The following is a 13,550-nucleotide window of genomic DNA, read 5'->3' as shown; positions in this document are numbered from 1 at the left end:
GCTCCATCCTTCAAATTCCACCATTATACTGCCACATTTATGCAGTTCAGTCACTCGCAGAACATGCTATAGCAGAGTGTAGTAATAGAAATCATCAATTGTCCTTATGATTTAGAAATGAAGTAAGCAGCTACAAATACTGTAGCTGCTGATTTTTATTATGACTCATACCTGTCCAGGGGTACAGCACAATGCTTCTCTGAACTCCTTCGCCATTCTTTGGTCTCATGTACCAGCTCTGACTCTTTGGCTTCAAGGCTGACTGTCCATTGTGCATGCGTGAGCCGTACCGCACCTTCTTTAATAGCCCCTAAACTTTTGGGACCTTTGACCTGTCCCAGAAGGTTGCGCTCAAACCAGAACTTCTGTGGATCGTCGTGGCCATCTGAACGGAAGTAGAAGCAGGTACCTGTCAAAACCAGGTACCCGCTCCCTCTTCCCCCTCCAAAAAGTCCAAAAAACTGGAGAGGGGGGCGTTTAGGGTGAAGTTCCACTTTAATATACTGTAATAATCTGTCTGCCAATTTATATATCAAGTCAGGTTAATAAAGTTAAAATAAGGATAAATGTTAGTGTAGCTGCATAAATCATATTAAAACTATTGGAGTAGATATTGACATGACTGGAATGTTGATGGCATGTTGAAGAATAACTGCATTTCATTTATTCCTAAAATGTACCTAGGAAATCAAGCTAATTTTGCATGCATGACCCTTCGCCTTGATGTTCAGGTTTCCCTCCATTTTTTATTTTGCCACTTACAGACAGACGAAGGGCTGTTTTGCGTAGAATTATGTAAAAAAAAAAAAAAAAAAAAAGCTTTCTTTTGTTCTTCCCCTAAGTATGCATGCTTTCTTGACTTGACACATTAAGGCCCCTTTTCACACTAGTGGACCGATCAAATCATCAAATCAGCCAGACGTATGGGGAACGGATCCTCATACGTCTGTTTTTAGCAGATAGGATTGGGTGTCCGTGGGTGTAAACTCTGAACTGCATAAATGTGGAAGTATAATGTTGGCTGCCACTCCATAGATCTGGGGATCCATACAAGTCTGCCTGAATAACTGATAGGCGGACACACTCAGACCCTCCAATCTCCTCTTTGGATTGGGGGGTGTAAACGGACACATGCAAGTTTACACCCGCCGACATCCAATCCTGTTTGCTAAAAACAGACATATGGGAACCATTGCTCATGTGTCTGGGTGATTGGATCAGATGGCAGTCGGGTGCAAACTGACAGGCAGTTCATGTACATCCAACCGTCCATGGAGGAGATTCTCCACTGAGCAGGTGGACTCCCAGCGTAGCCTGGGTGGAAGGGACCTAAGGGACTGGACTATTCATTGTTTATTAAAACACACAAAGTAGTATTTTTCTACTCCGCTAAAAACACTTTGCTTGGAGTCCATTGAGGGACACAGGAATTCTTAGTCGGGTTACACTGTCACATGTAGAAGAAAAACACATAAAAGCTTTTGGCACAGATAACCCCGCTCACAACTATACCTAAGTTTTGGAGAAAAGTAGTACTGAAGGCATGCAAATAAACGGTGTGGGAATGCGTGTACGACCATGGTCTCCAAGAAAGTAGATTTATGGTGAGTACAAAAGAGGTTTCTTATTTTCCATTGAGAGACGCAGGAATTCTTAGGCCGTCAAGACATCCCAAAAGCAGTCAAGGTGGTGGGGGATCAAATCAACAAAGGTTAACCGGTCTAAGAGACAGCCTGAAGTACCCAACACCCACAGCTGTCATCAGATGAGGCCAGAATATCCACCTGGTAGAGTTTAGAAAAAGTTGCACGATGCTGAAAAGAACAAGAAGCACTCACAGACCTAGCAGAGCTTGCCTTGACTGCAAAAGATGGAACCCCATCCTTAAGGTGACAATGCACCCTTAATATACAGTCTATGGCTGGCTCCGACTTCTGAAGCAGCAGTGGCTGAGAGATGCTGACAATTCAAACTCAATCCAGATAATGAAGCAGAAATCCTCTTTGGTGAATTGCACCCAGATGAGGGGTTGGAGAACAATGTTCTTGCTGAGGAAAAAGAAGGAAGTCATGGACCTCAGAATCTCCTAGTCATTGTACAAAACCAGAAAGGGTTCCTTGCAAATGGAGCCCCCAGTTCAGACGTTTGTTTTGTAGAGGTAATGGCTATAAGAATCACCTCCTTGTTGGTGAGAGTAGAGAGAGGATTGTTTTGAATGTGTTCAGACAGTGAGCTTTTAAGTGAAGTGTGCCAGATTCATATCCCACATAGTCGCAGGGGAAGCTACATGGGAGGCTCCCTTATTAAAAAAAAAAAAAAAAAAAAAAAGGAATGAAAGACCAACCGTTAATGAAATAAGATATTCCTGTCGGAAACAAAATCCCTTGAGTGCTGAGAGTCCAACACTGGTCCAGACCCAGCTGCAGGAAGAAGATGACTTGTCTCATAAAGGAACTGTTAGGGGGGAAGCCGTGAGACTCTTACCAAGTAAAGAATGCCTTCCATGTTTGATGACCGACCTTACGGGAAGTGGCTTTCCTAACTGGTTGCATCCTAGGAAACTCAACTTCAGAAGCCCTGGAGTAAAAAAAATCAGCGCTTCAACAGTATGCTGTGCAAACCAGTGACCATAAATTAGGCTGGCAAAATGGTACTTAACACACAAAATCCCGATGTGCCGACAGAGCCCATGAAGCATCTACCAGGAGCCTTACCAGGTCATCGTACCACATTCTCGTGAGCCAGTCTAAGGCAATGGGAGTCTCTGGAATTCCCTCTATACCCATCCTAAAAAGCAGATGAGGAAAGCGTTTTCCGGGGGGGAGAAAAAGCATATATCAGGATAAACGGATTGCACAGTGATCCCAGAGCATCTACTGCTTCTACTAGATGATCTCTGTATCTGAAGATAAACCTGTTCAGTGTGTTGTTCACTCTGGAGGCAGGAAAGGTCTACATTCAGTATCAACCCACTTGCAAAACAGGTCCTGGAACACCTCTGAGTGTAGAGTCCAAGCGCTTCTAGCTGAGGATGTCAACATGCCAATTTTCTATGCCTAGGTGAAAAGTCAGAATGTAAAGTTTTTGAAAAGGACAGGATCCAAGCTTGTCTGTCTTGTCATGGCAAGACTTTGTTTTTTTGTTCTTTGATGGTTGATGTACATCACTGCCATAGCAATCTCCGACCTATATCCAAATTGGACTACATTTCAGCAAAATGGTCTATTTCTGCATAAACAGCCAGAAGTCTCCTCCATTGAGCAAGTTCATTTATCAGCAGGGTGCCCAGGACTCTTTCCCAGCCCAACAGGCTTGCATCCATCATGAGGATCTTCCAGAATACAGAAACAAAGGATTTCCCTGATTTCAGAGTCTGCTTTGAGCCACCAGGGCAGGGACAACCTAGTCCTCTGTGCCAATGACTAGATCTGTCTAGGAAGCTGATTGACTTGTTCCATGACAACAGAATGTTGCGTAGTAGAGGTCAGGAGTGAAACTGGACAAATGGCTACAGTTTAACTGCTGGACTGGAAATCTCGAACCTGAGAGGCAAGAAACTGAGAAAGGAACAGGGTGCTAACCTCCATCTCCACTCGGATTCAAGAAAGTGTCAGAGGTGCAATTTATCAAAGTGTCCTTCCACTCTGGAAAGTGCTTACCTGGATGCCAAGGAATGTTTGAGAATTTGGCAGACTTTAAGTTCCAGACCTAGCAGTCAAGCTTGGAACCTGGTTTGTAAGGTTTTCGATAAGGAGAAAGAGAAACTAAAACGTTAGGAGTTTAGAAGGACTTGGCATTCTATTCCATAGGCATCTTCTGCCACGGAACATTGTTGCACTTTCCATGAGTATATTCCTAGATGGATAGTATCTAGAAACGATCTGAGAGAAAGATGTTGTCCCTCAAAGACCATGCAAAACAAATGCTTCTGAAACAAGTATATCAGTCCAGCACCTTATCTAGGTTGCCCCCACATGAGTACAGTCAGGAGACCCATCCGGTAGTTAAACTGGGAAACTTTTAGCAGACTGGCACAGCTAAAAGTGATTAATCCTGCAGTGTCCTTTTATATACACATAGCAACCTCACTTCTGTTTACTATAGATAGAATTGAAGGCCAAATAAAGAGCTGAGCTGACATGTGGCCAACTTGCAAAGTACTTAGGCAAATCAAAATAAGGATAAAATTAACTTCCACACAAAATGGTCAATTAAGATGTTAACTGTAGAAAATAGCATCTAGATAGCTTCAGCACATAACACAGGAATTTCAATCTAATACAAACCTACAAGGAGCTTGCAATGGTGAGTTGCAGAGACGGGTACAGAAAAACTACCTCCGCTCTGAACCAGTAACTCCACAGAGAATCTCCAGGCCAGGGTTGTAAACAAAAACATGGACAGGTGGCGTTACTGCCAATTGCAGGACTGTCAGAGAGAACACCAGTATAGATAATAAACTGGGAATCTACTATTTTACTAGCTGGAGAATCTAGGATTTTCATATCCAGCCTTAATGTCTGATTAGCTGTAGATTCATTTGATAAACTTCCGGAAATTCAGGGCTGTCAGGTGTAAACTGGGAAAACCTGTGCTCGATGGATAACTGGGGAAAATTCCAGATTTAACGTGTCCAGTTAAATCCAAATCTCATTGGCTTACTGGAAAAATTTCCACTATTTAACTAATTTAGTATGAATGTCTACCACTGCTTATTGGCTGACTGAAGAGACTTTCAGGATTTACCATATCTGCTATGAATTTACCAGCAGCTGTTGATAGTAGAAGAAAATTCCAAACTAATGGCTGTGTTCCTGTGTGATTCACATGCAGTGGTGCAATTTGAGCCTATTCATTTTGAATAGGATGAATTGCACTGGCTCGCAGCAAAAGTTGTTAATGCACTTTTTTAAAAAATGCTCTGCAACCGGATTGTACGGTACTTCTATACCATGTGATCTGGTGAAGGCAAACACATTGTACGTTTGTGACCTCCGTTTGGGGTGTTAACTTAACCTGGATACTGGCTGCAGATTGCAAATGAAGTTCATTTTAAACGCGGTGTGGGAACTGCGCACAGAATGTGGGTTTCCCACACTACGTTCTGGTGTGAACATGCCACGACCGAGAACAACAAGGCTGAAGGAGACACTAGCAAAAAAAAAAACCTGGCCCAGTGGTTGTTAGCAGCGTTGCCCTGTGCTGGGCAAAAGCTTTTTTTTGTTACTAGTGTTAATATCCCCTGTATGCTGCAGTATAACTCAACAGTCTAAGAATCCCTTTGTTCCTCAATGGACGAGAAGGAAATGTCACTTTTAGGTGGACTGACTGTATTTCTTTCTTAGGACTCGTACACACGTTCAGATAATCGTACGAAAATAATCACTTTCGACTTGATCGCACGATAATCTGATCGTTAGTACACAGCTTTCTACAGCCGATCACGACAGTTTGTCCAACAAAACCTAAAGGGACAAACACGGAAACTTCTGTCGTACGATAGCCTAGCGAAAGACAATCGTTTAATCAGTACATTGTGCGCCCGCTAAAAATCGATCGACAGCGTATGTTTAGAAACACTAAATTGGCACGGAAAAAGCCTGGCTGCCATTGTTTGTTTTTCACCATCTAATATGTAGCTAAGCAACCAGGAAGCTTTTCCGGAATCGTACGAAAAAAATCCTACGTTTATGTGCATTGTTGAATTAGATATCGTTCGCATTTTGTTGCATGATACTAATAAGTCGTTAGATTATCTGAACGTGCGTACGAGGCATTAATTGTAAACAATTGTATGGCTCTGTTCTAATGGTAGTCCTCAGCTTCACAGTAATATTAGTGTTTCCGGGAATATCTTTGATGTGGAACACAATGTTTCTGTAGGTTATTTTAGAGGAAGTGTTTTAAACGTATCACTTTTACTCACTTTATAGGGACATATTGAAGAAATTTTCAATTGCCACAAATGCAATACCAGATCACCATCCAGGAGAGGAAATATTCCATTTGTCTGAATCAGGAAGGATCTTTAACATTTGTGCTCTCAACCTGCAACATTTACAGTTCACCTCTGGTTGCTCTGAAGAAATGATCATATTCAGGTAACTTGATGATCTTCTGGATCAATAATATACTCATTTTGTAGACCTCTAGGTTTTTTTAGGCATCTGTTTTTAGTTAATTTAATTCTATTTTCCTGTATGTTAATTTGACATTAAAATAGGAAATCTCAACTAAATCTTGATTAACACCTATAGGTGCAACCAAATTTCTGTGTGCAGGGCAGCCTATTCAGTTTATGTGCTACTCTATGTGCGAGAAACATGGAAAAAAATGTCCTGGATTCTGGCAAGCTAATCTGCATGATGCGGTGGCACCATGCTGTTGGGTGTGCATGAAAATTAGTGTTTGCAGATTCTTGAGGGTGCTATTAACAATTAATTGAACCGCCACGTGTCTGCTAAAGGGCAGAGCCTTTCTGTGGGCCTTTCTCTGTGTGTCAGGAAAGCACACAGTTTTGCATGCATTCCTAATGCCCAAAGATCTGAGCCTAAGAGTAGACTTTTCGTATTCGTGCCAGTCAGGCTCTTCACAAATTAACTTTAGGGCTGTTAGAGGACTTGTACTGTCTTGCATCTTTCCTGTAAATGCATCTCTAGCCTTAGAAATACATTAACATTGATTGCATTAGAAGAACAGAGCGGTGTCAATATTTAACACATTCTGAAGAGCCAAGGACCACTGGATAGTCTTTGTCCTAAACCAAGAGCAACTGTTTCCTTGGGGGTATTAAAATTTCAAATCAAAAATCCTGTTTGTGTCATAGTATGAATCTCAACCATTGAGTAAACCAGCAAGTGTGTGTCTGGCCATGGCCTAATGTGAAACCTGATTTAAAGTGGATGCAAACCTGATTCATAAAATGACTGGGGCACATATATCTGCAGTGTTTTCTTATCTCTCGTCAAAGTCCGGGAGCTCCTTTCTTCTGTTAGCAGCTTGATAACGTCTGACAAGTTCTCTGTTAACCACTTGCCTACCGGGCACTTTCACCCCCTTCCTGCCCAGGCCAAGTTTCAGCTTTCAGCGCTCTCACGCTTTGAATGACAATTGCGCGGTCATGCTACACTATACCCATATGAAATTTTTATCATTTTTTTCACACAAATAGAGCTTCCGTTTGGTGGTATTTAATCACCTCCTGGGTTTTTTATTTCTTACAAAAGAAAAAAGACAGACAGAAAAGTTTGAAAGTTTTTCTTATTTTCTGCGAGTAAATTTTGAAAATAAATCCATTTTCTCCTTCACTGATGTGCACTGATGAGGCGGCACTGATGGGCTGCACTGATGAGGTGGCACTTATGGGCACTGATGAGGCGGTACTAATATGCCGCACTGAGAGGTGGCACTGCTGAGCACTGAGAGGTGGCACTGCTGAGCACTGATTGGCAGCACTGATGAGCAATGAGGCGCAGCACCATCAGTGCCCATAGTGCTGCTAGTCAGTGCCCATCAGTGCCTAGATGAGCAGGCACTGATGGGCACTGACTGGCAGCACTATGGGCGCTGATGGTGGGTACTGATGGTGGGCACTTATTTTATTTACCTCTTTTGTAATCAGGGCACTGGTGATCAGTGCCCTGATTAAATTTTTCTGTGTCCCCTAACCGCTGATCGGCTCTGCTCCTTCCTCACACGCAGTCTCTGTGTGAGGAAGGAGAGCTGGCGATGAGAAATGATCTCATATGTTTACATATGAGATCATCTCTCATTGCATGGTCCGATCACGTGGTAAATGGCCGCTGTTATTGGCCATTTACCACAATCTGTGATTGGCTGTGTCCAAGGGACACGGCCGACACAGATTTTCCCCCGATGGCGCTCGCGGAAGCCTGTCACTGGGAGGCCGTTTAAAGACGGCCTCCTGGAAATTAGAGCCCGCGCTGTAGCCGTCTTTCGGCTATAGCGCGGGCGGCAAGAAGTTAACTGAGATAAAACCAGACTGAATTTTGTGGGGTGGGTGCTATAGATTAGCAGAGAGCTGGTCTATTCACAGCATATTCCTTCCTTCCTCTTCCTATGTGGAGTGGGTGTGTGTGCCTTGCCTCCAATCAGCTGTCACACAGTATATACCAACACAACACTCCCAGTGCTGAACAGGAAGAGAATTTCTAACACAATGTGCACTTTCTAAAGAATATATAAATCTGAAGACAGCAGATATGCATGCAAAACTTATGTAGGGAGAGTTTGTTTAATCTGCGTTTTATCTGAGGTTGTTCACTTCACTGGGTATTTGAGGCTGTTCACTTCACTGGGTATATGTGAGGGTTTACATCCACTTTAAGACTTTTTCATTCTCGGCTGTTTATGAACTGCTGTCTCTTGTCTAACTGGAGGTAATTTCTTTATGCAGCTGTAGTCCTGGAAATCAACTTATGTTGGCCACAGAAGGATTCCTCACTACTTTGTATCAATTTAAGAAATGCCCTGAGGTACTAATGCGATGGATGTTTCAGGTAAGAAATTTTAGTTGGGAGTAGTCTAATAGAGATTAAGCAATTATTTTTTTTTTTTTTTTAATAGGAACTTATGGTAGTTAAGAGTTTTGTAGAATTTGGAGTTATGAGTTCAGCTGTCCTCAAGAATGTAATCTGTAGTAGTTCCTGTGTGTTTTCCTCCAGGTGCTCTGTTAAATCCATCAACCAGGATACATGCAGTCAATTTAGTTAGCTTAGACCCTAATTGGCCTTAATTTGTGATAACAAATGACTGCATAAATAACAGCCATTACTTCTTTTGTAAATTACCTGCAGTGTACATCCTAGTACTAACAAAAAAAGTGAACGTACACTTTGAAAAATAGATAATGTACTTTGCTTAATGAACAGCTCTATAATCTGGCTATACATGATACAATAATTCAATTTTCTTTAGATTTAAGTTCAGCTATGTAATACAAGGGCCTGCCTGATTGCATACAAAATTGAAAGTGTTTAGATTTGACCTCCATATATGGTGAAACAAGGCAGCTGTGCCAGCCAGGCTTTGCCTAGCCCCCCTCCCCCCAACTGCCCATCTGAACCAGAGCATGCATGAAGGTAAAAAACCTTCAGTATGCAGCCCCCCCCCCCCCCCCCCAATACTTGCCTGATCTTAATCTGGCCATGCGCACAAGAGCAGCAGCTCTCAGGGCTCTTTCCCTCCTCACTGGCTCAGACACAGCAGCAGGAGCCTGGAAAAGGAGACATACTGGTCAGCCCCCACCATCTATCTCCTTTTGCAAGCCCTGTGTAGTGGAGGCTTGGTCAGAGTAAATTGCTGAAATGAGTGAAATATATTGGTCCCAGATTGACACCTTAAAGGCATTCCAGGTCACGCCTGGAGAAGAGGACTCCTCACTAAGGTCCCAGCGTTCTTGGATATCATTTGGAATAAGTTCTATGGCCTTAGGATGCAAGATTCAATGTGCTCCCATATGCCACAGGGATATATTGCTATAATAAGCGGTCCTTAATGTCAGGGTCAGAGAACAGCAGTCTGTACACTTCTCCTATGTTTGTTTGTAAGATTTTCCCTTCGCAATACCTCATTAACTTTCTTTACCTATTCTGCATTTGTGGGGGCTATAGATCATATCCATTTCCTTGCCAGCAGCTTTCTAGCCAGGAATAATACTCTTAAGGACAGCATTGTGTACAACCGATGGATACAGCTCTTCATCTAACCAACCCAGCAGACATAGTTTTGGGTCCATATGAAGAGCGAGATTCCAAATTGTATTAATTGAATTTAGCACTTTTGTCCAATAGCAGATCAACTTTGGACATTTCCATAACATATGTAAGAGTTTTCCTGTGTGTATCTTACACCTTGGACATAAAGGGGAATCCCTCATGTGCCATTTATGTAACTTTTGTGGGGTACGTTAGGTACTATGTATAATAAACAATTGCGTACGTTTTTGGGATACCTTAAGGACATTATCAAGTATGCCAGCCCATTCTTCCTCATAAATATGGCCTAAATCCTCCGACCACCTATACCTTCATTTGAATGACATAGCTTTAGAGATCTGGTTCATAAAAGAACCGTACAAGGAGGAGATCTGTCCCTTTTTAACTACCGACGCAGCCAATCGTGTAAGGAGGATGGGATCATTCAGCCCCCATGTCGGGTCCCTGGCCTGAGCTGCGAGAGCATGTCGCAGTTGTAAATATTGGAAGAAAAGGGTATTCAGGAGGCTAACTTCCTCCCTTAGTGTTTTAAAGTCTTTCAGAAGACGTCCCTGGTATAACTGATATATAGTGCACCCCAAATTTATCCCAGACTGAGAAATTCTCCAATTTAGCTAATTCTGTACAAAAAAGTGTTAACAATGCGTGAGTGTCTAGAGTTAAATGTTTAGATCTGCACCAAATTTTATCAATTGGCACCAACGTAGGGCATTGAGGGAAGTTTCTCATTTCACCTGCTTCCATGCACTCTGAGATTATTGTTAGATATTACCATAGCAATAACATTCCTAATGGGATCAGAAGCATCCTGAGTGAGCCAACCCGTACGTAATATGTTGTAATTGTGCCCCCAAATAATAATAAAATCTATTAGGTACCGCCAACCCACCAGAATCTTTCACCTCTTGCAGTGTCTCTAATCTGATGCAGGGAGTTTGTTTTTTCCAGATCAATGATCGGAAAATAGTATTGGATCGTTTGAAAACTTGAATCCAAGTTGGAGCATTGTGTTAACGCATACAACTGTGGGCTCCATTTCATTTTAATTAGATTACATCTCCCAACGACAGACAATGGTAATTTAATCCAGCTGGCCGTTTTTTCTTTACATTTCCGCAGTAATGGGGAAACATTAAGCTTAACATAATTAGCAAGATTAAGGTGAATTATGCCCATGTACCGGCACTGCTCCACTATCTTAATCTTAATGCCACCTACGGCAACGCTATGCAGTCCAAAGGTAATAACGTAGATTTATCCTAGTTTATTTGGAAACCCCAGAAGGATCCGAACCTGCGTATTGACATCAGATTGGTGAAAGACTCAGCGGTATCACCTAGAAACAGTAGGACATCATCCACGTACAACGCTATTTTGTCTTCCCCAAGGCCCCTCCTAAACCCATGTATCGTGGGGTCTACTCTAATAGCCACTGCCAAGGGCTCCACAGCCAAGGGGGACAGTGGACACCCCTGTTTCGTTCCCCAGTGAAGAGCAAATGAAGATGAAAGCATATTATTTCTCTTACGTCCTCCGACAGTCGCCGCCCCTTCCCAAGTCTTCACCAATGGGTATTGACCTTTGCTCCGCAGGAGTAGCTAGGCACAAGATTTGTTAATAACAAAAGCTTTTAGCATAGACACACCCCTGGGGGCTGTCCCCTCAGTCAATACCTCCCTGCACCAGCATTCCCAACTCAGTTTGATCTTGCCTAGCTTAGGAGTAGCAGGCTTTCCTGTGCTGGGGCTTCAGTCTCAGCCTTCTACCCTTTTTTTTTTATTTTATTTCAAGTATTTTTTCTTTTCTTTACTAGCTGTTATTTTGTCAGCTTTAGTTTAGGGATCTTCGGATGAAGATGATCATGCGGAGCTAGGTCTCGGACTGGTCCCCAGCCTGCCATCGAGCGTTCAGCTATGGTTCGCCCTGGCGCCATGAACGACCCATCCCTGTTCGCTGCAGGGATGCTGCCTGTGAGGTGGCTACCTCACTGGACGCCATTCTGCGGTCTCGTGCTGCAGTCCACTGCGTCCTGGCTGCGGCACTCCCTGTCATCCTGATAGCGGTTTGTCGCTTGAGACGGCTCCCCACGCCATCCGCTACGGTAAGCACCTTCTGTGTGGGGACCATCTGTGCGGGTGTCAGTCTGTGGCTGTATGTACCCCCATGTCTGTGTGCTATGCCGACTCCCTGTCAGATCCCTGTATGGATGCATGCCTTTGTGGGCTGCGAGGGGGGGGGCCCTCCCGCTCTGCTGTGAATTCTGTGGGGCAGATGGACAGACATGCCTGAGCGGCGACCGCTATTGCGGCCCGCCATTTTTTTGCAGAAATTGCTATGGACGGCCCTGTCCCTATACAGCGCTGTGTTTTTGGCGCCAATCGCCGCCATTTTGGCGGGCCGCGCTCGTTCGAGCACGTCGGCGCCATTTTCTTGTAGCCTCGATCCCTCAGCCGAGCGGCCATTTTTGCGGAGCCTCCATAGGCTATATTAGTCAGCCGGTTATTGCATCACTTCCTCTTTCTCTGGGACAGCGATCGGTGGCAGCAGCCTGTTTGTGCTCTCTCCAGGTTTTTCCTTCATTGTCCTGTCATTCCTTGCTCAGTGTTCTCTATCCCTGCGGGATCGGTGCATGCAGTAGTGTACGGTGGGCTGCGCTCGCCGTGGTGTTAAAGGGACAGTACCCTTTTTTTCCTTTCATTACTGTGGGCATGGATTCTCAGGATAGCAAGTTTCCCTCCGCCCTGGTGGGGGACCCAGGGGGCTGCTGCACCCCCCGAGGGGGCTGATCTGGCCACGGTAGTGGCGTCATTGGTGTCTCAGGTGCATATGCTGATGGCTGAACGATATGCAAAAAGGGCCAGGTTATCCATTTCCTCTGATTCAGAGGGCTATGTGGCTGCTGTGGCTGGCGTGCCCTTCTCAGGGTCTCGCTCATCTCTGGACCTCATGGGGTCTGAGGAGGAGGCGGAGGTGGAAGGGGTTGATGCTTCTCCCCCTGGCTCGCCTGAAGAGCTTGCACTCATGGATGAGCTGATCGCCTCCATTAAGGATACTTTGCACTTGGAGGATGAGCCCACTCCTCCTGCTAGGGTGTCCTCCTTTGGGACGCAAAGGACCCGCAAATCGGCGCAGGTTTTTCCCTGCCCTGCTGAATTTCACCATACGGTTAATGAGCAGTGGCGCAATTTAAAGAAGCCCTTTACAGTGCCTAATAATTTTAAACTGCTTTATCCATTTGCGCCATCCACCGACGAGCGTTGGTGTGTGGCGCCTCAGGTGGATCACGCGGTAGCCGTTTTAAACAAAGCTACTGCAATTCCTTCTGAGGATACCCCGGTTTTCCGGGACCCTACGGACAGGAAGTTGGAGTCTCTTGCCCGTCATGCCTATATGGTTGCTGGTTCTATGCTAAAACCTATTTTTGCTTCGGTTATGGCGGCCCAGGCGGTTGCCGATTGGACGAAGGTGCTCAGGCGCACCCTGGTGGCTGATTCGGCTCTGCCTACCACATTGGCCATGGTGGATCAAAGCCATCAAGGCGTCATGTACTTGTGTGATGCGGACTTTTTAGCTCCTTTTGGCTGCACGCCTGTCTGGCGTGGCGGTGCTCAACAGTCGCCTGATATGGCTGAAGAATTGGTCGGTGTACCAATCTTCTCGCAAGACGTTGGCGGATTTTCCCTACGTGGGATCTCGCCTTTTTGGCGAGGCTTTGGATACTCTGATTAAGGGTGTTACTGGGGGCAAGAGTACTCTCTTACCCCAGAATCCCAAGCACAAATCTTTCCGTGGCAAACGGAATCCCTCGTTTAG

The 13,550-nt window shown here is 44.5% G+C and overlaps 1 protein-coding gene across 2 annotated transcripts in view; it reads left to right on the top strand.

The window, feature by feature from the left end:
• The window catches only part of SLF2 (SMC5-SMC6 complex localization factor 2), an 82,468-nt gene that overhangs the window by 38,526 nt on the left and 30,392 nt on the right, over positions 1–13,550 (top strand). For both annotated transcript variants that reach the window (XM_082269129.1, XM_082269128.1), the window contains exons 8-9: positions 5,934–6,101; positions 8,417–8,519. In XM_082269129.1, the coding sequence (XP_082125255.1) occupies positions 5,934–6,101; positions 8,417–8,519 (271 nt within the window). The remainder of the gene's footprint in view (positions 1–5,933; positions 6,102–8,416; positions 8,520–13,550) is intronic.

Source organism: Pelophylax lessonae, assembly GCF_965119305.1.
Source record: "Pelophylax lessonae genome assembly, chromosome: 9".
NCBI lineage: Eukaryota > Metazoa > Chordata > Amphibia > Anura > Ranidae > Pelophylax > Pelophylax lessonae.
Note: the sequence above shows the minus strand (reverse complement) of the source record. Positions and strands in the feature narration are given on the sequence as shown.